The sequence below is a fragment of the Heterodontus francisci genome, chromosome 15 (genome assembly GCF_036365525.1).
Source record: "Heterodontus francisci isolate sHetFra1 chromosome 15, sHetFra1.hap1, whole genome shotgun sequence".
In the NCBI taxonomy this organism is placed as follows: domain Eukaryota; kingdom Metazoa; phylum Chordata; class Chondrichthyes; order Heterodontiformes; family Heterodontidae; genus Heterodontus; species Heterodontus francisci.
In genome coordinates this window covers 53,806,001-53,831,977 of record NC_090385.1, presented here as the reverse complement: position 1 = coordinate 53,831,977, position 25,977 = coordinate 53,806,001, and the positions used below count along the sequence as shown (strand labels likewise).

General features: G+C 42.5%; 1 protein-coding gene across 1 annotated transcript in view; it reads right to left on the bottom strand.

Annotated features, from left to right (window-relative positions):
* xpnpep2 (X-prolyl aminopeptidase (aminopeptidase P) 2, membrane-bound) overlaps positions 1 to 25,977 on the bottom strand; it is a 109,640-nt gene that overhangs the window by 55,328 nt on the left and 28,335 nt on the right. The window contains exons 8-11 of the mRNA XM_068047966.1: positions 18,121 to 18,222; positions 15,231 to 15,312; positions 6,401 to 6,596; positions 3,008 to 3,097 (exon numbers count right to left, since the gene is read on the bottom strand). Coding sequence (XP_067904067.1) covers positions 3,008 to 3,097; positions 6,401 to 6,596; positions 15,231 to 15,312; positions 18,121 to 18,222 — 470 coding nt within the window. The remainder of the gene's footprint in view (positions 1 to 3,007; positions 3,098 to 6,400; positions 6,597 to 15,230; positions 15,313 to 18,120; positions 18,223 to 25,977) is intronic.

Genomic DNA, 25,977 nt, shown 5'->3' with positions numbered 1-25,977 from the left:
TGCAGTTGTTCTCCACTTAAGTAATACTTTGCTTTTTTATTCTTCCTGCGAAAGTGAACAACTTCACATTTTCCCACATTATACTCCATCTGCCAAATTATTGCCCACTCACTCAACCTATCTATATCAGTCTGCAACCTCTTTATATCCTCTTCACAACATTCCAACCTATCTTTGTGTCATCTGCAAATTTAGCTACCATGCCATTACTTCCCTCATCGAAGTCATTGATATAAATTTTAAAAGTTAAGGCCCCAGCACAGACCCCTGCGGTACTCCACTTGTCACATCCTGCCAATCAGAAAAGGACCCATTTATGCATACTCTCTGTTTTCTGCCAGCCAGCTGAACTTCTATCCATGCTAATATGTTACCCCTTACACTATGAGCTCCTACTTTGCACAATAACCTTTTATGTGGCACTTTGTCAAATGCCTTCTGGAAATCCAAGTACAGTACGTCAACAGGCTCCTCTTTATCCACAGCGCATGTTACTCCTTCAAAGAACTCCAATAAATTGATTAAATGTGATTTTCCTTTTACAAAACCATGCTGAGTATTCCTGATTACCTTGTGTTTTTCTAAGTGCCCAGCTATAACCTCCTTAATGATCGATTCTAGCACCTTCTCCACAACAGATGTCAAGCTAACTGTCCTATAGTTACCTGTTTTCTGCCTCCCCTCCTTCTTGAATAGAGGGGTAAAATTTGCTACTTTCCAGTCTGATGGAACCATTCCAGAATCTAGAGAATTTTGAAAAATTAACACCAATGCATCTACTACCTCATTGACCACCTCTTTTAAGACCCTAGGATGAAGTCCATCAGGACCCGAGGACTTGTTAGCCTGCAGCTCCATCAGTCTGCTCAGTACCACTTCCCTGGTGATTATAATTTCACCAAGTTCCTCTCTTCCTCCCACCTCCTGATTTACAGCTATTACTGGAATGTTTTTTATATCCTCTATAGTGAAGACAGCAACAAAATATTTGTTAATTTCATCTGCCATTTCCTAATTATCTACTATTAACTCCCCATTCTCACTCTGGAGGACCAACACTCACTTTACTTACTCTTTTCCTTTTTAAATACCTGTAGAAACCTTTGCTATCCATTTTTACATTTCTAGCTAGCTTCCTCTTATACTCTAATTTCTTTCTCCTGATTAACCTTTTAGTCATTCTCTGCCATTCTTTATATTCTGACCAATCATCTGACTTACCACTCATCTTTGTGCATGGCATGGATGGAAGATTGGCTAGCTAATAGGAAACAGAGAATAGGCATAAATGGGTTATTTTCTGGTTGGCAAGATGTAACAAGTGGTGTGCCACAGGGATAATAAAAACAAGAAATGCTGGAACCACTCAGCAGGTCTGGCAGCATCTGTGAAAAGAGAAGCAGAGTTAACGTTTCGAGAGCAGAACTTCTTCAAGGTAGGCATTCCTGGAAGAGAAGTGGCAGTGCCACAGGGATCAGTGTTGGGGCCTCAACTTTTTACAATTTATATAAATGGCTTGGATGAAGGGACCGAAGGTATGTTTGCTAAATTTGCTGGTGACACAAAGATAGGTAGGAAAGTAAGTTGTGAAGAGGATGTAAGGAAACTACAAAGAGGTATAGATAGGTTAAGTGAGTGGGCAAAGATCTGGCAAATGGAGAATAATGTGGGAAAATGTGAAATTGTCCATTTTGGCAGGAAGAATAAAAGGTAAGCATATTATCTAAATGGTGAGAGATTGCAGAGCTCTGAGATGCAGAGGGAACTGGGTGTCCTGGTTCATGAATCGCAAAAGGTTGTATGCAGGTTCAGCAAGAAATTAGGAAAGCTTATTGAATGTGATTGTTTATTGCGAGGGGAATTGAATACAAAAGTACGGAGGTTATACTTCAGTTATACAGGGCATTGGTGAAACCACATCTGGAGTACTGTGTACAGTATTAGTCTGCTTATTTAAGGAAGGGTGTAAATGCATTGGAGACAGTTCAGAGAAGGTTTACTAGGCTAATGCCCAGAATGGACAGATTGTCTTATGAGGAAAGGTTGGACAGGCTAGGCTTGTACCCCTGGAGTTTAGGAGAGTAAGAGGCGACTTGAATGAAACATACAAGATCCTGAGGGGTCTTGACAGGGTGGATTTGGAAAGGATGTTTTCCCATGTGCGAGAATCTAGAACTAGGGTCACTATTTAAAAACAATGGGTTGCTCATTGAAGACAGGGATGAGGAGAATTTTTTTTTTCTCAGAGGTTCGTGAGTCTTTGGAACTCTCTTCCTCAAAAGGCAGTGGAAGCACAGTATTTAAATATTTTTAAGGCAGAGGTAGATAGATTCTTGATAAGCAAGGGGGGGTGAAAGATTATCGGGGGTAGGCAGGAATGTGGAGTCGAGGTTACAATCAGATCAGCCACGATCTCGTGAATGGCGGAGCAGGCTCGAGGGGCCGAGTGGCCTCTCCTGCTCCTAATTCGTATGTTCGTATCACCTTAAATTGGTGTCCTCTGTTTCTCTATCTACTCTGTCCAGACCCCTCCTCATTTTGAATGCAATTGGCCTGTTGATCTGCCATAAAGCCACAAGGGGATTAACAACCTGTTCAGGCTATTTTTGTGCAGCCCCACTTGAACCCTGACTTTAGGCTGAAACTTCAGTGTAATACTGATAGAGTGCTGCATCGTCAGAGGTGCTGCTTGCCTGTTCAAGTCTAAGTAAACAATCCTATATCAATTTTATATATATAAAAAATTTAAGTATTTTGGAACGTTCTTAGCTCATGCAAGGTGCTTTATAAATACAAATTATGTTTCTTTGGAAAGTAGCCATATTTTAATGTCTGTCTCATTTACCATACAACAGGCCTTCCTAGCTCTTCTGACAATGAGGAATCAATTTGTACTGGTCATTTACTCAGCATAATAAAAGCAACAACACTAAAACAGCATCTCATTTTGGATTTCTGATCCCATGCAATCCATCTCATGAGTATTGCTTGTTCTTCTTATACTCACATGTGCTGCTTTCAGTCCTTTCTGTTCTGTGGTGTCCTTGATAGACTTGGTGATTTGCACTGGGGAGTATCTGTGAATAAGCAATTTTGACTGCAAAAATGGAAAAAGAAATCAATACTGACATTGAGGCCTACTTTTTACAGACACACGCTCTTAGTTCTTACACTAGAATCTAATTTCCTCAAAACTTCATCCTAATGGCTGTTAGACCCTGGCTGAACTGAAACACTTTATGTGATGTTTATGTGATTTATTTGTAAACTCTGTAGATTTGAACAATTATTAGAATACGATTTGAATCCAATATCTTTCTTCTTGCAGTATACAACAATTTAACCTTTAATCTGGGAAAGAAATGGAAAAATAATTCTCTCTTGTTCTTGGTACTAACCTAGCAGCTGTGAGGAATGCACAAAAAATAACGATGCCTCATTCATGGTTGTCAGCTTGTACTGGCCACATAGTTCTTTGCTTGAGTCTCCTCTGAGACTCTGGCACGTTTGGACTGTAATATGTGTTCTAAACATGTGCACCTGTAACCTAAGTTCTGAGAAAGCCAAAGTGCACAGTGCTTGCCGCTCGCAGGACACCATAAACCAAATGCTCTAACTTCTGTTGACATGTAGTTATTTATTTATTTAGAGATACAGCACTGAAACAGGCCCTTCAGCCCATCGAGTCTGTGCCGACCAACAACCACCCATTAATACTAATCCTACATTAATCCCATATTCCCTACCACATCCACACCTTTCTCCTACCACCTACCTACACTAGGGGCAATTTACAATGGCCAATTTACCTATCAACATGAAAGTCTTTGGTTGTGGGAGGAAACCGGAGCACCCGGCGGAAACCCACGCGGTCACAGAGAATACTTGCAAACTCCGCACAGGCAGTACCCAGAACTGAACCCGGGTCGCTGGAGCTGTGAGGCTGCGGTGCTAACCACTGCGCCACTGTGCCGACTTATATTGCAGCTTCACTGTGCATCAAGATATTGTGACATCATGACCTGCTTCGGTGATTGTGACATTGGGCAATATACCTTACAGGTGGTGTTTTCTACTTCAGCATTCCTAGTGCACACTAACAATACTTATCAGGCAACTTCATATCCACAGTCTGAGGGTGAGAGTTAGAGTGTGTTATTTTCAGTTAGATTACTTTCTGCAACAGCGTGGCTCACAAAAATGCACAAGAATTTTAGGCAGTTGACAGGCATGTGAGTTAATAAAAATCTGCATTTTAAATGGCATCAACAACTTGCTTTTATATAGTGCCTTTAATGTAGAAAAATAAAACGACAGTGAAGAGTTAGAACTGTGCATCTTCAACATTCGCATGGAAGCTGACACCACTGGCTGGATTTTTCAAGCCACTGAGATATTTTGCACAGCGGCTCAGTACCATGGAGGGTCGGAAAGTCCATCCCTGATGACATAAAGGGACGGCGCTCCGTCCTCGGCAACAGCGTCCAGTGCCATCGTGCAGGCACCAGCGCCATTTTTAAAGGGATTCAAGGCCTTCAGTTTAGTTTATATTTTTAAAGGTCCATTGTTTTCAAAACTGCAATAAAATGTTAATGTCACTTTGAATCCCCTCTCCCAACCCACACTGAGTACTCAATATATAAATTGCCCTATCCCGCAAACAAAAACATTTTTTGCGATCCTAAACCTTTCCCCTGAACTTCATTACCTTTGACCCTCAACCCCTTCACACCATCCCCGCAACCAATAGTAACAGTTTTCCCTGCTCCCCACCACCCTGAAAATTTCACTCCTCCCCCCTTCCCACCAGTGTTACGCCTCAGATTTCTTAACGGAGATCTGAAGGCGCAGGACTTCTGGCCAGCGGCTGGACTATCGGCGTGGGATGGCCATCGTGGAAAAGTAAGTTAATATCCATTCAAAAAACTTTATTAACATATTTAAATTAGTTTTTTTTTGCCGAGTGGCTGGGGGGCCACCCGAAGCCTTGCCGCCTCCGGTAAAATGGGGCAGGGTCTTCCCAGCGTCGAGGCCTGTAGCGGGCCTCTTCCGGAAGTATTTTCTGGGCTCCCCCGCCTCGACCCCCGACATCGGGGGGCTAGTAAAATTCAGCCTCATGTGTTCAGATAATGTGCTCAAGGGCCAGAATAGGAATATAGGGTAAATGAGTCAAGGCACAGCTAGGATTCAGAAGTGAAGACAAGAATCTTGAAGGCAATTTGCTGGGGCATTTGGAGCCAATGCAGCTTGGCAAAGGTATGGGTATTAGAAATGCAGGACATTTTGCAGGTAAATTCCTGGCTGCAATATTCTGAATAAGTTTTAGCTTGTGGAGGGTAAAAATCAGAAGGAAACTTAGGTATTAGTAAAATTGAGATAATACAGGAAGGACTAAATGCTGTTTTGGATTAGCCCTCCACAGTTAAGACCTCATTCCACTTTTCAATTTGATAAACTTAGTAGCATGTAGAAGGTTGCCACCTCTGTGGACTTTCAAAACTGCAATGTTCTGTTCTGAGGTGCAAAGCCTTATCTAGTGTCATTAAATATTATTCCACTGCAAAATGTTTGAGAGCTAAATAGCTGTAACTGTAGACTCGTCAAATAATTAATTGTATCTCTATTTTCACAACATATTTTTGGGTTCTTTTTCTGTTGTAATTTGAAGAAAAAACAGACATCTTTGCATGTTTCAGCACAGCTGCTCACATTGATGTTGATAGTGGGAATGTACCAAATATACAGGAATTTGGGAAAGCTGCTTCACTGTTGGAGAGCTGTACTCACCCAACAGATGAAGATATTGAGGTACAAGAGATGTGTTATCTGGCTCTTTATATCCAGGCAAAATTAGAATAACAAATTATTGTTCAAGTAATTCACTATTTTCTTACTAAGGGTATGCAATCCCTTTTGCAGTTCAAAGCTGTTGTTGAGAAATATCAGTAAAGAGTTGGGACCCATTCTGCAGCACCCCACCAAGGTTGAAAAAAATGGAAGAGGCAGATCTCAGGGTAGCGATTGTAGAGCATATTTTCCTCTATTTTTTATTTCAGCAAAGTAGATATAAGTATGAAACAGTGCTCTCTGCTCTATGCTTGCATCTAATATTTCTCACTAAAACTGGCAAACACAGGGAAATATAAGCCAAAGCCAAGGTGAGTGTCACAGTCTGAATCTTGCCCAATCCAGGATGTAACAAAAACATTGGGCTTTAAAACAGAGAAGATGTTGGGAAGAGGGGAAAGAAAAGGGTGGTAAGGAATTGAATTCTGGAAAAGAATGGGTTAGGAGTAGTATACCGATCACCAAGTCTTGATTTAATATGCCGAGGAGGCAGAAAGTAAAGAGAATGTATGGGATGGTGTGTTAAGATTGTATTACAAAATTCTGAATTTACCTTGGGAATGACTTCATAGACACCATAGTTTGTGTATTCCCGACCAATCCAGATAGTGACATTCCCTTCAGCGTATTCCTGCAGATTTGTCCGGATATCCTGATAAGCCTTCAGTTGAACACACTCAGCTGTGGTACAAGCTGTACTCAAATAGTCCTTAATGTCTGGAGGCAGTCGTGATTCATTCACAAACAACCTGGTCATTAATGCATTCATGCAGACAGAAATATACCATTCATTATTTTTTTTTGCATGTCAAAATTACAGCATTTATGTAGTTTATAAATATCTAGTTTTTTTTTTATAGATAACTGATAATTATGATATCTAGGCTTCAACATGTATATATATATGTATATATGATATTCTTCAATAGAAATTCACACAGAAATAATTTCACAGTTGTTCAAAGACAGGAAACATTCCATGTTCCAAAGATTAAATTAGTAATTAGCTTATTTTGCTGCATATTTTTCCCTTCTGTGGGTATAGACTGTCATGATTGTAGGCTCACCAGGGAGCTGGTGATAGAGGCTGACCTCTTACTTTCTGCATTGACTGTGTGATGGATGAGCTAGAAGATGTCACATGTCCTCCCACAAGCAGGAGTGGGTGAGTCAGACTGGTGTGAACACAGAACTGTCGAAGTATACCTGAGTTTGAAGCATCAGAGTAGTGGATACAGAATGAGAAGAAAATGAGAACAATTCAATTGTCGATCACTTCAACTTTTTCGTAAGTCCTTGCTTAATGCAAACTGATGTTCTCTGTTTCCAGACTATTAACAGTTATATTTAAACAAGACTGCAACAAAGAAGGATAGTTTGGGCACAGTCAAGGTATGTTCTCTTGAAGGGGAAAGGTAGGGTCAACAAATCCAGAGCTCCCTGGATGACAGAAGAGGTAGAGATTAAGATAAAGAAGAAAAAAATGTGCTTATGACAGATGACAGGCAGAAAATACTATTCAGAACCAGGCTGAATATAGAAGGTCTAAAGGGGAAGTGAAAAAGCAAATAAGAGAAGCAAAGAGAGAGAGCATGAAAAGAGACTGGCAGCTAACATTAAAGGGAATCCCAAAATTTTCTATAGACATATAAATATTAAAAGGGTGGTAAAGGAGGTGTGGGGGCAATTAGGGACCATAAAGGGGATTTACACATGGAGGCAGAGGGCATAGCTGAGGTATTAAATGAATACTTTGCACCTGTCTTGACCAAGGAAGAAGATGCAACCCAGGCAATGATGAAAAAGGAGGTAATTCAGACACTAGAAGGATTTAAAATTGATAAGGTGGACATATCAGATGGGCTGTATGTACTTAAAGTGGATAAAGCACCAGGATTGGATGAAATGAATCCAAGGATACAGAGGGAAGTGAGGGTGGAAATTACGGAAACACTGGCCATAATTTTTCAGTCTTCCTTAGACTCAGGGGTAGTGCCAGAGGACTGGAGAATTGCAAATGTTACATTCTTGTTCAAAAAAGGGTGTAAAGATAAGCCCAGCAATTACGGGCAGTCAGTTTAACTTCGGTGGTGGGGAAACCTATAGAAACAATAATTCGGGACAAAATTAATGGTCACATGGACAAATGTGAGTTAATTAAGGAAAGCCAGCATGGATTTCTTCAGGGAAAATCATGTTTGACTAACATTCTGGAGTTTTTTGAGGAGGTAACAGAGAGGGTTGATGAGGGCGATGCAGTTGATGTGATGTACATGGACTTTCAAAAGGTGTTTGATACAGTGCCACACAACAGACTCGTAAGCAAACTTATAGCTCATGGAATAAAAGGGACGGTAGCAACATGGATACGGAATTGGCTGAGTGACAGGAAACAAAGAGTAGTGGTTAATGAATGTTTCTTGGGCTGGAGGAAGGTTTGTAGTAGAGTTCCCCAGGGGTCAGTGATGGGACCCTTGCTTTTCCTGATATATATTAATGACGTAGATCTTGGTGTACAGGGCACAATTTCAAAGTTTGCAGATGATAAGAAACTTGGAAGCATTGTGAACTGTGAGGGGGATGGTGTAGAACTGCAAAAGGACTTAGATAAATTGTTGGAATGGGCGGATAGGTGGCAGATGAAGTTCAATACAGAGAAATATGAAGTGATTCATTTTGGTAGGAAGAGCATTGGCAGACAATATAAAATCAAGGGTACAATTCTAAAGGGGGTGCAGGATCAGAGTGACCTGGGTGTATATGTGCATAAGTCACTGAAGGTGGCAGGACAGGTTGAGAGTGCAGTTAAGAAAGCATACAGTATTCTGGGCTTTATTAATAGGGGCATAGAGTACAAGAGCAAGGAAATTGTGTTGAACTTATATAAGACACTAGTTCGGCCTCAGCTGGAGTATTGCACCCAGTTCTGCATGCTGCACTTTAGGAAACGTGAGGGCATTGGAAACAGTGCAGAAAAGATTCACAAGAATGGTTCCAGGGTTGAAGAACGTCAGTTACGAAGATAGATTGGAGAAGTTGGGACTGTTTTCCTTGAAGAGAAGGCTGAGAGGTGATTTGATCAGGTATTCAAAATCATGAAGGGTTTGGACAGAGTAGATAGGGAGAAACTGTTCCCATTTGTGAAAGGATCGGGAACAAGAGGGCACGTATTTGAAGTAATGGGTAAGAGAAGCAAAAGCGACATGAGGAAAAACTTTTTCATGCAGCTAACGGTTAAGGTCTGGAATGTGCTGCCTGAGAGTGTGATGGAGGCAGATTCAATTGAAGCATTCAAAAGGGAATTAGACTGTTTTATGAGAAAGAAGAATGTGCAGTGTTATGGAGAGAAGGCGGGGGAATGGCACTAAGTGAATTGCGCTTTTGGAGAGCCAGTGCAGACACGATGGCCGTTTGGCCTCCTCTGCACTGTAACAAGTCTGTGATTCTGTGCTATTTTGATAGTCTTTTACACAGAGGAAGCAAGTGTAGAACAACTATATCTCACAAACACTGTGACTAGTGTCATTGAGACCTTGGGCATCCAGTTACAGGAGTTTGTTGCTGCCGCACTTGGGTTATTGTTTGAAAGCTGCAGTTATGTTAGGCTTAGTCCACATATGAACTGGTCTCAGGTAGATCACAGGTATTCCAACTGGATCGGGTGGGGGGGGTTTGGGATGTCAAGAAAAGGATCCAGTAAGGCGATTCCTCTCAGATTGTTTGTATGTTCTCCAACTTCAGCCTTGCCCTCAAATGATTAAGAAAGGAATAGAGTATGGATAGGCATTGGCAGCCACTGCATTGTTAGATGTAGTTCCAGTTGTTGCAGAGACATCCCATAATCCTACAACCAGAGGTTCTAGGCCACAAGCATCCCAGCACAACTGCAGAAGCCAATCTCAGCCTGCCATCACAGTTGGTCATCCCACTCAGGAGGGAATTAGTCACAAGTAAATATTATTGGGTCACCAAAGGGAAGTGTAAGCATAAAGCTATTATCCAATGAGCGAAAAGAGCATAAAATAAAGATGAATATTATTTCTCCTTAGTCTGGACAGTGTTTTTTAGTTAGGGTTTTGAGGTCAGAAGAACGAACTTGTATTTATAAAGCACTTTTCATATACTCGGGATGTCCCAAAGCACTCACAGCTAAGGAAGTACAGTTGAAGTGCAGTTATTGTTGTTATGTCAACAAACGTAATGTCCAATTTACACATAGCAAGATCCCACAAACTGTGATGAGATAAGAAACCAGTTAAACTCTTTTTGGGGAAGGGATGAACATAGCTTCAGTATCCCAATTCACTTTCAACTTGGGTGGTGAATGGGCCTCACTGTATTTGCTTCCTGCTGCTGTGTAGGGGTTTCTATCTGGGGTCATCAACCATGGATGAATCTCCCAACAACAATTCATTAATTCTTCTGTGACCATCAAATAAATCAGGGCACTATGAATTTATGCATAACTAAAACGTCACGGAACTTGCTGGATAACAGACATTAACTTGCAGGATCACATTCCTGTGGTCACAAACTACCTGAACACTAAAGCTGTCCCATCCCTTTCCATTAATGTGTGCATTTGGGCTGACAGATGGTGCCCTGATGGCCACATGGGTTCTATTTATAATACTTTGGACTCTTAGGCAGCCTTCCAGATGGTAAAAGTTCTGTATCCGCCCTACTAGGTGTATCTTTTTCACTTGATGTTTCCTTTGGCAATCATGGTATCAGTAATTTACTTCATACAAGTATGAACTGCAGACCGACTCATTTGCCAGATGCCCCCTGAAGTTGTATGGAAGGCTGTATAAAATGTGAATGCTATTGCAATCTTCACAGTTATGGGAAGAGCTGTGTCAATCATTGAAATGTCTGTAAATCAGCTTGCAGCAGATGGCATAGCTTCCTAAAGTTGGATTAAGGTGCCAATGAGACTACTATAAGTGCTTCTATGTGCCCTTTCAGCTGGCAGTCATTATGTGATTTGAGTAAATGAATAGAATTTGTTGACTGTGAAAAAGACAATACAGTCAACTGGAAAATGTTACTTCGAGTTATGTGGAAACAATCAAAATTCAACTTTAGTAAAAATAACAATTTATATTAAACACTAAAATGATGTTTAATCTGATTATTTTTGATGAGCATGTTTCATATAGAAAGAATACTGTTAATTTTGTTTAAATTTTTACTTTTCCCTACACTTTTCTCCATTCGTCTCTGGAAGATACTGTGTGTTGTTGAGGTACAGTTCCAGAGGCACTAAGCAACTTCTGGTGTCTTGCCCAAGTGACCAATCTTCATGTGACAGCCTAGTGATTATTGGTGGACTATTTAATCATAGTAGGCATTACAACTGAGCCTGATCCTAACCTCACTCAATGTCCATACACAAACATTTTCCAGCAGCAGTCACTGGCGAGCGGTCAGGAGTGGAAGACATAGATGATTTCCCATTATCGTAGTCCAACTGAGAATGAGATCAGCTATCTCCACTTATCACCTAGCTATCATCTGGGACCTTTCCATTCTTTATAGTTTACCTACTTGTTGCCAACTGAACATCACAGAGTCCTCATTGTCTCCCTCTAACACATAGAATTAAAGAATCTTACAACACAGAAAGAGGCCATTCAGCCCATCATATCTATGCCGGCTCTTTGAAAGAGCTGCCCAAATTACAGCAGTGACAGCAACTTGTATGTATATAGCACCTTTAACATAATCAAACATCCTAAGGCATTTCATGGGAGTCTGATAAAGCGATATTTGACACTGAGCCATATGAGACTATATTATAGCATCTTAAAGGAGGAGACAGAGGCAAAGAGATTTAGGGAGGGAATTGAAGAAATTAGGGCCCAGGCAGCTGAAGGCATGCCCACCAATGGTGTAGCAATTAAAATCAGAGATGCTCAAGAGACCAGAATTAGATGAGCACAGATATCTCAGAGTGTTGTGGGGCTGAAGATTATAGAGATAGGGAGGGGCGAGGCCATGGAGGGATGAGAATTGAAAACAAGGATGAGAATTTTAAAATTGAGGTGTTGCTTAACCAGAAGCCAGCATAGGTCAGCGAGCACAGGGATGATGGGTGAATGGGACTTGGTCCAAGTAAGGACACACGGTTGGGCAGCAATTGTGGATAACGTCAAGCTTATGGAGGGTACAATGTGGGAGGTCAGTCAGGAATGCATTGGAATAGTCAAGTCGAGAGGTAACAAAGACATAAATGAGTGTTTCAGCAGCAGATGAGCTGAGGCAGGGGTGGAGTCGGGCGATGTTATGCAGTGGAAATAGGTGGTCTTATTGATGGCATGGATAGGTGGTTGGAAGCTCATCTTGAGATCATATATAACTCCAAGATTGTGAATAGTATGGTTCAGCCTCAGACAGTTGTCAGGGAGAGGGATGGAGTCAGTAGCTAGAGAATGGTGTTTGTAAAGGGGAGCGAAAACAATGGCTTCAGTCTTCCCAATTTTTAATTGGAGGAAATTTCGGACACCAGTCTGATAATTTATAGACATTGGAGAGGTCACGAGAGGTGGTGGTGAGGTAGAGCTGTGAGTCATCAGCGTACGTCTGAAAACTAATACTGTGTTTTTGGATGATGTCTCCAAGGGGCAGCATGTAGATGAGAAATAGAAGAGAACCAAGATCCTTGGAGGACACCAGACCTAAGGTGCTGGAGCTAGAAGAGAAGGCATTGCAAGTGATACTCTGGTTAAAATAAGATAGATAAGAATGAAATCGGGTGAGAGCAGTCTCACCTAGCTGGATGATGGTGGAGAGCTATCAGAGGTGATCAACCATGTCAAAGGCTGCAGACTGTTCGAGAAGGACAAGGAGGAAAAGTTTACCTTTGTCACAGTCCCACAGGATCTCATTTGTGAATTTGATCAAAGCCGTTTCGGTACAAACGTGGAGTTTCGGGAAAGATGGTTATGGATTTGGGCGGCGACAACATGTTCAACAAACTTGGAGAGGAAAGGGAGGTTGGCGATGGGATACTAGTTTGCAAGGATGTAGTGGACAAGGGTTAGTTTTTTGAGGAGTGTGATGATGGCAGTTTTGAAGGAGAGAAGGACAGCACCTGAAGAGAGAACCGTTAACAACAAAGCTAACATGGGGACCAGGAAAGGAAGCCAGCTGGTCAGCAATTTGAAGGGAATAGGGTCGAGAGAGCAGGAGTTGGGTCTCTTAGACAAGATGAGCTTGGAGAGAGCACGAGGGGAGAAAGGAGGGAAACTAGAGAATGTTGCAAGTTCAGGGATAGAGCAAGTGGGAGACTTAGAGGAAATTTGGCCCAGTGGGCTAGGGGAAGGGAGGGAAACAGCAGAGGCAGCTGATCAGATGGTCTCAATTTAGTGACAAAGAAGTCCACGAGCTCCTTGCACTTCATGTTGGAGGTGAGGGTGGAGGGGAGAGGAGTTTAAGAAGGTTTACAGCAGAGAAAAGAAGCCAGGATTATTTTTGCATTCCAGGATGATCCTGGAAAATAATGAGAGCAGAATGCTTTATGTGGTCTAGCCAGATCTAGCGGTGAACGTCTAAACCACTTATCTGCCATAAGGGAGTAGAGATGAGGGCCAAACTGGAGAAATGCCAGAGTGCAGGGTGTAATAATAGATTTTTTTGGGAACTAGGACATCAAAGGTGGAGGTGAGCATGCGGTTGAACAAATCAGTAGCTGCAGAAATGTCATGGTGAATGGAGGGCAATGGCCAGACGTTTGGGATTTTGTAAGTGCAGTTGTGAGTGAATTGGGGGATAATTTTTTCCAGGGGCAGACACGGAAGGAAGTAGGGTTGGGATGCAGAAGGGGGATATGAGCAATGCTCTCCCTATGTTGTGTGGTGCATGGCCACGTACCAATCTTAAAGGACAGTGCAATGCAATAAGCCATCCGTGCACAGGAAGGAGATGTTAGGTAGAACATTGGAATGTGTGGAGAGTGAGACAAGGAAGTGATCAGAGATAGTCTTATCTGTGACTGATAGAATGGGAGTAGCTAGGCCATGTGAGATGGTAAGGTCAAAGGGGAGACTGTAAATAAGGATGTGGAATTTAAGTGAGGGGGATATTAAAGGAGGATAAGAGGGCAGTGAACTCAGAGGAGAGAGAACATGATGAGTTGAGATTTAATCCCATGCCCCAGCTTTTTTCCCATGACCTCACAATTTAATCCTCTTCAAGTACATGTCCAATTGACTTTTAAAAGTTCATATGGAATCTGATTCCACCATCCTTTCAGGTAGTTTGTTCCAGATGTTAACAACCCTCTGTATGAACAAATTTCTTCTCAAGTCTCCTCCAATTCTACCAATTATTTTAATTTTATGACCTCTGGTTACCATCCCATTTGCCAGAAATAGTTTCTCCCTCGATCAAAGCCTCTCACAATTTTGAATTTATCTATTAGGTCTCCCCTTAACCTTTTCCAGTCTAAGGTGCCCAAAATTGTACACAATACTCCAACTGAGGCTTAACCAGACATTTGTACAGGTTTAGCCCGACTTCCTTGTTTTGCATTCAATGCCCTTATTTACAAAACCAAGTAACCCGTATGCTTTCTTACCCACCTTATCAACTTGCCCTGCCACCTACAAAGGTATGTAGATATGCACCCCTAGGTCCCTCTGCTCTTGCACCCCCTCAAAATAATACCATTTAAATTATACTGCCTCTCCACGTTTCTTCCAAAGTGAATCACTTCACACTTACCTGTATTAAATTGCGTTTACCGTGTGTTTACCATTTCATCAGTCTGTCTATATCCTCCTGAAATTTGCTGCTATTGTGCTTTTTATTTACTACATTGCCAAGTTTTGTATGGTCTGCAAACTTTGAAATTGTACTGCCTATACCTAAGTCCAGGTCTCATATATAACGCGAAAAGCAATGATCCTAATATTGTCTCTGAGGGACTCCACTGCATATTTCTCTCCAGTCAGAGAAACATCTGTTCACCACTGCTCTCTGCCTCCTATCACTTAATCAATTTTGTACCCAAGTTGCCAAGTGCTTCTATTTCTGGGTAACTCTGCCATGTGATTCCATTTATTTATCAAATGCCTTTTGAAAGTCCATATATACACAACTTCTACTGCTGTACCTTCATTAACCCTCTGTAATTTTATTAAAGAACTCAATCAGGTTACTCAGATATGACTTTCCTTTAAAATATCCATGTTGGCTATCCATTATTAACCCATGCTTCTCAAAGTGGAAATTAATTTCATCCTTGACAATGGTCTCTTATGGGTTTTCTAATTTTTTTTGATCAGTAATCCGGGAAAATGCACTTCAAGTAGGGCGTTTTGAGTTTCCTAAGATGGTTTCTACATCTTGTTCTTTTTAGCTGTGTGGGATAAACGAACCTGATGGAATCTGCAGCCAACACTGTGTAAGATTGGAAAAAGGGATTGTATGGAATGTCGTTCCCTCGTAGGTTGAACAGCCCTAGGTGAAAATATTCAGGAAAGTTTATTTTAGTAAGAAGTAATATTTGCACAGTTGTTAAAACTGATACATAATTTATTTTTCTTTCATTGGCACAAAACGATTTCTATCAGAGACACTCCCACCTTCAGGGGATTTAAATGAGCGAAGGTGCGGGACAAAACATTTATGGCTGTAGGTTTGCATGCAAGTACTTTACAACTTGTCCACTGCTTTCACACTTTTTCTGTTAATTTGACTAAGGGTAATCCACATTTGAAGTTAAATCATGTGGCATGGTCATATAAGAAATCCAAGTACTGAATGTTAATGGTAGGTTTTCACCCCTACAGCCAATAACGTGCATAACTGTAAAAAATGTAGATATGAGAGAACTCAATCTGAACTGTGTGTGACTGGAGATGAACATTTGAGAGACAAATAGACCATGAAATTCAGCTCATTAGTTTTTTTTGGTGTCATGGGTGCCAATTTGCACCCAAAATGGCATCCATGGTACGTAGACACACTTCTGGTGTGAGCTGTGCTAGATGCCATTTTGGTGAGAGCAATAGCGCAAACACAGGGAGCATCCACTGGAAGTATATACGGCAGGCATATCGTGACGCGAGTCTGCATGTAATGCTGATTTGACGCCAGGCTGCCATTTTGGAGCTCAATGTTCCAGTTAGCACCCTTGCTTAATCTCGCACAGCTGAACAAGGGTTCAGTGCAGGAAGGACCACGCCCCACTATCAGTGCTATTTAAAGGGATCATCAACTACTTTCAGGTTAGTTGCTGATTGATTTCTACTGGCTGTTGCTGCAATTGTAGAAGTACTTGGTGATTTCTAGAGTTGTTTAAAGTTGCTAAAGTCTACAGGGAGTGGTGTAGCAGGTGCTGAAGGACTTTGTTCTGACTTCAAGAATGATGCACAATCCACTTGCTCCCAGACAGTGGTGCAGTAATTTGCGAGCTCTTTCGACCACAGAAAAGACATGCACAATGAAATGTTTGGTGAATTGGCATGCCTGCCAGAAAGTCTGCAGTCACTGACAAGGAGCATGGTGGAGTCTGGCTCCAATGTGGCTTTGTGCAGAGCTTGGAGCTCATCGTTTCCATGGTGGAGGTGGTGACCAACTCTTTGAGAACCCATGTGGACCCAATCATAATGCAATGTCTCACGGCGAATGTCTCAGCTTCCATTACATCACAAACAGAAGACATACATTGTCTGAGTGCTGCAGTGGAAGCTCAGACTGAAGTCATGAGAGCTCAGCTTTTTGCATTGCAGGCTCAGACTGCTGCCTTCATGGCCACGGATGCTAGTGCTCAAAGGTTCAAAGTAGTCTGTTCTATAACGTTCGGCATGGCAGCCAGGCTCTCATTGTATGCATACTGGCCATGTCTGGTTGGGTTGCGGAGGGGAGTCATGAGCCAGGTGTAAATCAGCCACCATCTGGTTTGACCTGGTGGCTGAAAAACTGAGGGAACAGCGGATCACCACAGTATGAAAGCATCATGACTGCTGCTGGTATAGCTGGCAGTCGCCAGCATGATGCACTGAGCATGGTTGCACACCAATTGCACATTCAGGGAGTGGAGTTGCAGTTGAGATGCAGCTCCTGCAAAGCCATGTGTGTGCTGTTGTTGGCATCCTGCACCATGAGGAAGCCCACTATCCTGGCAAAACCACATGCACGCTCTGCCTGCTTCTCTCTGTTCAGAAGGAAAACAATGAACAACCCTCCCCGGGCATAAAGAGCCTCTGTCACCTCTCTGATGCAGCAGTGGGACAGTGAACTGTGAGATGTTAGATATGTTGCTTACTCCAGCTTGCAAGGGTCCTGTGTGAAGATCAGGGCCACTGCCACCTTCAAAGTCACTGGCAATGCCTTCCTCACTCTGCTCTGAGGTCACATGTCTGGCTGTAAGCAGTGGTAGAGTTCTGTAAGAACCTTCTTTGTAAAGTGCAGATGAAGCACATACTACTCCTGGCTCAGATTCAGGTAGGGTAAGTGCTCCTGAAAGACCCTAGGTGGATAAGGCCTTCTGCTGAGAGACCTTCTTTCCCTCCTCCTTCTACCTCTGTGAGCAATTTAGCTTCTCTTTTGTTGCCTCTGCTCCATCTCCCTCTCATGCTGCAGCTCAAGGACAATTGCAATTAAAGCACTCCTGACTGGTAGCAAGTGGTCTGACCAGAATCCTTGCAGTCACAACCAAGGCCTTCTCCACATGCAGCACCATTCCCTTGCGACTTCACCAACTCTAACCAACTCTTCAAACCACCAAGAACTTCTACAAATTCAAACAGAGCCAGTGGAAATTATTCAGCAACTAACCTTCAAATTGTTGATCATCATTTTATAAAGTGCTGGTGGGGGTTTTTTTTTTGGGGGGGGGGGGAAAGAGTGGTTTCTTCCTGCTGTTTGTTCAGCTGTATGTGTTTAAAAGACGTTGTTACCTAGAGTGCTGAGGTCAAAAGCGATGGCATCAAATCAGCACTGCACGCTGACTGACGTCACAATCGGCCTACTCCTGCCACATACTCCTAATGCCTGTGCTAACCAAGACGGCATTTGCGCAGGCTGAACTGGAAGAGGTCTACCTGAATGACACCTGTAGCGCCGAAACTATAGGTGCTATGAGCCCAATCTCACAGGAACCACCCCACCCCCACCAAAGGACACCCTTCATTTTCTAAAAAAAATCTTAATTTCAAATTTCAAATAACATATCTAATCTCAATGTTTCTTCATCTTAATTTACCTTACTAATTTATTTACTAAAAAAGGAGAAAAAAATAATTAAAAAGGAATAGCTCTCACATGCAGTTTCATCCAGTGCCGAGATTAACACTGCTGTTGGTTTGTAAGGGTTATTTTTCATCTGTGTACGGATTTCTTTTACCTTTGTTTGCCATGTTCTTTCTGCAATACAATATACAGATGATAAAAACTGCCATCTCTGATGGAGTGAATACATTGGACCTTCTTTAAGATCAATTCTTAAATGGAAAAGGAACAGTTATTCTTAAGCAGGACTTCATCTTAAGTATATTTTTTTCACAAGATCACAAAGTAAACACATATGAGGGAGGCCATTTGGGCCGTCTGAGCATAGGGTATAGATAGAAAATAAAACTTACAACTTCTTATAGTGCCTCAACGGTCATTCCACCATTGCACATGTTGATCATCCTTTCTGTGAAGATATTTTCCTGACATCAGCCCTAATTTGACCTTCACCAGTTTCATTTTCTGGTCTGTTCTGTTCTCCTGGTTTACTGTGATTAGTGCTCCAGGGTTACCCATCAAGATAAGGGAAGGCATTTTGGTCACCCAGCGTTAGTATCAAGGACTCTCAAAGGAGATACAGAGTAAGGCTCCCTATAATCTGCTCCTTTCCCATTACATTTAATGGGGACAAAGTACTCTGGTTGTTGTGTGCAGTGATATTGTAAATGCATTGAGAAAATTTGTGTTCGTGATTTTGCTACACATAATGACCAAGGCAACTCCTCTCACTTGCTACATTATATATTCTTCTAAAAGGTTTTCTCTCGTTGCTTTTTTTCAAACCTCAGCTTTTTTCAGAACTCAATTCTCTGATGCATTGGACTGCCTCTCGGACCCGAATTATTCTCTAGTCTCCCAATAAGGAAAACAGTCCAAATGCTGGTAATGTGGTTTGATTTAACAAATTGCCACATGCAGTTGCTATAAGGAAACTGTCAAAATACAGAAAGCTACAATGTCACAACTGTTTGAAAATAACAACAACTTATATTTATATAGCACCTTTAATGTAATAAAACGTACAAGGCGCTACACAAGAACATTCTAAGACAAAATATGACACCGAACCACATAAGGAGATATTAGATCAGGTGACCAAAAGCTTGTTCAGTGAGATAGGTTTTAAGGATTGTCTTAAATCAGGAAAGCAAGGTAGAGGCAGAGTTCAGTAGGGAGGGAATTACAGAGCTTAGGGCCTAGGCAACTGATGGCGCAGTCACCAATGGTGGAGTGATTAAAATCGGAGATGCTCAAGAGGCCAGTATTAGAGGAGGGCAGATATCTCGGAGGGTTGTGGAGCTGGAGGAGATTACAGAGATAGGGAGGGATAAGGCTATGGAAGGATTTGTAAACAAGGATGAGAATTTTAAAATCGAGATGTTGCTTGGCCGGGAGCCAATGTAGGTCAGCGAGTACAGGGGTGATAGCTGAACAGAACTTGGTGCAAGTTAAGACACGGGCAGCAGAGCTTTGGATGACCTCAAGTTTATGGAGGGTAGAATGTGGGAGACCAGCCAGGAATGTGTTGAAATAGTCAAGTCTAGAGGGAACAAAGCAGAAGAGATAAGATGGGCAAAATCGAGTGATATTTTAGGAGGTGGAAATAGGTGATTGTTGTGACGGTGCAAATATTTGATTGGAAGATCATCTCGGGGCCAAAATTGACACCAAAATTGTGAACAGCCAACTTTAGTCTCAGACTGCTGCCAGGAAGAGGTATGGAGTCAGTAACTAGTGAATGGAGTTTGGAGCTAGGACTGAAAACAATGGCTCAGTCTTCGCAATATTTAATTGGAGGAAATTTCTGCTCATCCAGTACTTGGATAAGGAGTCTGATAATTTCAATGAGGAGAGCAGGAGAGCATGCCAGGAGCAGCACCAGGCATACCTAACCTGGTGAAGCTAAAACACAGGACTACATGCATGCCAAACAGCGGAAGCAGTGTCAAATAGACAGAGCTAAGTGATCCCACAACCAACAGATCAGATTAAGCTCTGCAGTCCTGTCACATCCAGTCATGAATAGTGGTGGACGATTAAACAACTAACAGGAGGAGGAGGCTCCACAAATATCCTCGTCCTCAAGGATGGGGGAGCCCAGCACATCAGTGCAAAAGAAAAGGTTGAAGCATTTGCAACCACCTTCAGCCAGAAGTGCCAAGTGGATGATCCATCTCGGCCTCCTCCTGAGGTCCCAGAATTATAGATGCCAGGCTTCAGCCAATTCGATTCACTCTATGTGATATCAAGAAACAAATGAAGGCACTTGATAGTGCAAACACAATGGGTCCTGATAACATCCCTGGCTGTAGTACTGAAGATTTGTGCTCTAGAACTAGTGTGTCCCCAGCCAAGCTGTTCTAGTATAGCTACAACACTGGAATCTACCTGACAATGTGGAAAATTGCCCAAGTATATCCTATCCACAAAAAGCAGGACAAATCCAATCTGGCCAGTTACCGTTGCATCAGTCTACTCTCAATCATCAGCAAAGAGATGAAAGGTGTCATTGACAGTTCTATCCAGTGCCACTTAAATAGCAATAACCTGCTCATTGATGCTCAGTTTGGGTTCTGCCAGGGCCACTTGGCTCCTGACCTCATTACAGCCTTGATCCAAACATGGACAAAAGAGCTGAATTCCAGAGGTGAGGTGAGTGATTGCCCTTTACATCAAGGCAGCATTTGACTGAGTGTGGCATCAAGGAGCCCTAGACAAATTGAATTCAATGGGAATCGGGGTAAAACGCTCCACTGGTTGGAGTTATACCTAGCACAAAGGAAGATGGCTGTGGTTGTTGGAGGCCAATCATCTCAACCCTGGGACATTGCTGCAGGAGTTCCTCAGAGTAGTGTCCTAGGCCCAACCACCTTCAGCTGCTTCATCAACAACCTTCCCTCCAATATGAGGTCAGAACTGGGGATGTTTGCTGATGATTGTATGATGTTCAGTACCATTCGCAACTCTTCAGATACTGAGGCATTCTGTGTCCATATGTAGCAAGACCTGGACAACATTCAGGCTTGGGCTGTGCCATGAAGCTGCTTCCATTATTAATATTTTTTGAGGACACACATGCAAAAGATTGTGAAAATTGGTTCATTTGAAAGACTGAAGAGATTCCATGGATGTGTTTGTTTTTTAAAAGGGTTACTGGAAGGACACTTTGGATTTTGTTTCAAAACACTTACTGGAAGAGACAATGAAGGGCTAAATAAACATAAGGAGCCTTTTTGGCTAGTAGAGTTGTTTACAGAGAAGTCGCATATCTAGGTTTATGGTAGTCAGGAGTTTTGGGCTTTCTGACTTGGGACGTGGATTGTTTGAATGTCGGTTGGTGTGTAAGCCTGCTGAGAGAGAGAAGCCACCAGCTCATCCTGGTCCACCTCTTTGAGAAACCCTGAGAATCCAGTGTGAGAACTGGAGATACTGATGTAGCATTTCTCCTGAAAAGCCTGCCAAACTAATCCTCAATGTCACCTGAAGAGAACTGCCCCAGAAAGATCCCAGTGACAGCTGTCCACGTGTACCTGGAATCCAGACCAAAAGGCCTTCTCGAACATTCCATATCTTATCCTTTTTCTTCAAGAATTAGCAAGTATTTTGCCAAAGTATTTTTTTTCCCGTCTTTTTTGTAAAGTTGATCTCTGCAGAGAAAGCTTCTTTATTTCGTGTGTGTGTGTTATTTTGTAAGGGAATATATTTATACTTTCATATTTCAAACTGTGTTAAACTTTGCATTTTTATTGAATAAGTCTTGTTTTATAATAAATTCATAATTTTGTTGTTTATCACAGAAACCTGATTGGTGAATTTTTATTCTGAAACTAAAATAGATAAAGTATATAATTGGCCGTATTGGTAACTGGGTAAAACATTTAAATATATGTTGTGACGCGTGGAGAAGTGGAACTAGAGAAAGGCAGTGCACTCCTCCAGACTCGGTCGTAATAGCTGATAAGTGACAAGTAACATTCGCGCCACACAAGTGCCGGGCAATGACCATCTCCAACAAGAGAGAATCTAAGCATCTCCCCTTGACATTCAACAGCATTACCATAATTGAATCCCCCACTATCAATATTCTTGGAGTTACCATTGACCAGAAACTGAACTGGAGCAGCCACATAAATATGGTGGCTACAACAGCAGGTCAGAGGCTGGGAATTCTGTGGTGAGTAACTCACCTCCTCTCTCCCCAGTGCCTGTCCAACATCTACAAGATACAAGTCAGGAGTGTGATGGAATACTCTCCACTTGCCTGGATGGGTGCAGCTCCAACAACACTCAAGAAGCTCAACACCATCCAGGACAAAGTAGCCCGCTTGATCTACACCCCATCCACCACCTTAAACATTCACTCCCTCCAGCACCAATGCCCAGTGGCAGCAGAGTGTACCATACACAAGATGCACTGCAGCAAATCACCACACCTCTTTCGACAGCACCTTCCAAAACCCATGACGTCTTCCACCTAGAAGGACAAGGGCAGTAGACACGTGGGAACACCACCATCTGCAAGTTCCTCTCCAAGCCACACACCATGCTGACTCGGAAATATATCACCGTTCCTTCACTGTTGCTGGATCAAAATCCTGGAGCTCCCTCCTTAACAGCACCAAATGGACTACAGGGTTCAAGAAGGCAGCTCATCAACACCTTCTCAAGGGCAATTAGGGATTGGCAACAAATGCTGGCCTTGCCAGTTATGTCCACATCCCATGAAATGAATAAAAAAAAATTATCAACAGTGGAGCGGTTGAGAGGTGGTGAGGGAGAGCGAGATGCCATCAGCATACATGTGAAAATTAACTCTGTGTTTTCGGATCATGTTGTCGAGGGGCAGCATGTAGATGAGAAATAGGAGGGAGTCAAGGACAGATCCTTGGGAGAAACCAGAGATATCAGTGCGAGAGTGGGAAGAGAGGCCATTGCGAGTGATACTCCACCTATGATAAAATATATAAAAAGGAAACCAGGTGAGTGCAGTCGCATTCAATTGGACAATGATGGAGAGGTTTTGGAGGAAGACGGTGTGGTAAACAGTGTGAAAGGCTGCAGATAGGTTGAGAAGGATGAGGAGGGAAAGTTAACCTTTGTCATAGTCACATAGTGGGCTGGATTTTACTGACGTCCCGACATTGGGGGCTGTGGCAGGGGGACCCAGAAAATGCCTCCGGGAGAGGCCCGCCATGGGCCTTTACGCCAGGAAGGCCCGGCCTCATATTGCTGGCGGCAGCGGGGCCTCATGTCGCCCCCCCACCCCGCCGCTTGCCGGCCCATCAAAATTTAAACATGTAAATGTATTTAAAGTAATGAATTAAATACTTACTCGCTCCCGCTGTCGTTCCCGGTGCCATATTGGTGGCAGTGGCCAGCACTCCTGTGCCTTCAGATCTCCATTCAGAGATCTGAGATGGAACACTGGTGGGGAGGGGGGAGCAGATAAGTTTTCAGGGCGGGAGGGGATGGGGATCAGGGTCAAACGTTTTTGATTGGTCTAGGGGATGGTGGGAAGGGGTAAAGTTCATAGTTTAAGAAATTTGGTGGGGGGGGGATGGTCGGGAGAAAAAGGTAAGTTTTTTTGTGGGGAGAGGGCAAGTAATAAATTTGATGGTCATTGGGGGGGTGGTGGGAGAGGTTTAGGATAACTTTATTTAATTTTTTACAGTCATTTCTCTTTAAAAATTTAGATTAAATTGAAGGGCTGGAAGCCCTTTAAAAACAGTGTCAGCACAGTGGCGCCTGACGCCGATGCCGGGGCTGGATCACCCGCCCACTCCACATCATAGGGGGGTGCGGTCTGCCCCGGCCATGTCAATGCGCCGCTGTATTTATATTGCGGCGGCTTCATGGAGTAAAGCCTGCGTATGCGGGCCACCATCTTTGAAGCTCGCCGCCCATCTTGTAAAATGCAGCCTAGTATGTCATTTATAACTTAGATTGGAGCTGTTTTTGTACTGTGGCAGGGGCGAAAACCTGATTGGAGGGATCCAAACATGGCATGCATTTGGGAGGTGACAACATGTTCAAGGACTTTGGAGAGGAAAGGGAGGTTGGAGTTGGGACAGTAATTTGCAAGGACAGTGGGGTGAAGGGTTGTTTTTTTGGGGGGAGGAGAGTTGGCAGCAGATTTAAAGGAGAGAGGGACAGTAGCTGCTGAGAGAGAATCGTTAACAATATCCACTAACATGTTACAATGAAAATGTTCTAATTTGTCCCAAAGTTCCAGCAGAAACGTAGCCTTACGGTTGAAATTATTTCAAACCTTTTGTAAATCTTTGTCCCTGAACCTGAGAAAATGGTTGAGTATATTGTAGTTTGCTAATGTTAATATTTTATAAAAAAAGTAATACATTATAAAAGTTAAAGGTTGAATTTTCAGCTCCCAGGATTCTATTCACACATAAAGTATGGAGTCTGATTTTGAAAAAGCTCTCAGCTAACTTTATGAATAATAAGTTTTTAACTTCAAGCTAGAGATCCCTTGCAGAGTGTATCATAGCATGTTAGGTATTGTGCAGGCAATAGTTTGCTGCATAAAAAATATTTGATTTCAATGAGGCTTTGACATTAGGGAAGCTTTTGTGGCCCACCAGGGCTAAGAATCCAAATAGTATGCATTTCCATTTATCCTGCAAAAGAAAGAATCACTCATGACACTGTCCAACTGATTCACTATTCATTCGATCTAATGCTCACCTAATACTTGTCTCAACGGATTCACTGCTCATATTATCCACTTTTCATCTGAGCCACTGCCCGTTTGATCCACTGCTTATGCAATTAGTTGCCCACACAATCAACTACTCATCCAATTTACAATTTATCCTATCCAATGTAAATCTAATCCACTACTCACTGGAGCCATTATGCATCTGAACTACTGCCTATCTGATTAATTTCCCAACCAATTCATTGCCCACACAATCAATCCACCATCTACAGGATTCAGTGCTGACCCAATCCACCATCCACCCAATCACCACTCTATCTTATTCATTGACAACCAATCCACTCCCCAACCAGTCTATTGTCTACTAGATTCACTACTTATCCAATCCACTATTTACCTGATCCACTGCCCATCTATTCCACTGCCCACCCAATTCACTACCCATTTCATTTAGAAATTGAAACTGACTTTTAGGGAATGGATGGATGGAACAAACAAAAATAATCATCCAAAACTCTGCTGCTTGTACACTAACTCGCAACAACTCCCATTCACCCATCATCCCTGTTAAGCAACACTTTGATTTTAAAATTCTCATTCTAGTTTTCAAATTCCTCCATGGCCTCACCTCTCCCTATCTCTGTAACCTCGTCCAGCCCTACAACCCTTTGCAATATCTGTGCTCCTCCAATTCTAGCCTCTTGACTATCCCCGATTTTAATCGCTCCACCATTGGCTGCCTGCCTTCAGCTGCTGGGGCCCTAATCTCCGGATTCCCTCCCCACCTCTCCTGCAGGTGCTTTTTTCCTTCTTGATGTAGTGCAGTTACATCAGCAGCAGCCCTCCAGTACTTCATAGATTTTTCATATGTGATCCTAGACAGACTGTAGAGTTGACTGCCTTTGGGAAACCATGCTGCAGACTAGTGGAGTAGATTTTCTAGCTTCTAGTGTGACTTCCAGGTTGGACAGCTCCAGAGAAACCTTTAAGGTCACTTTGAAGTTTTACCCTCCACTGTTTGCAATGAAGTCACAGCAGGATGCATTGGAATGTTCTCCATAATGAAGGTTCTCCAGATTAGTGCTAAAATCAACCTTTTTAAAAAAAGAAATCAATGAGTAAGAGTATCATTTCCTTCCCTAAAAATGGCAAGAACTTTCAACAAAAGTATCCCACCTACACCATTCTTTCCCTGTAAGCTTAAGAAAAAT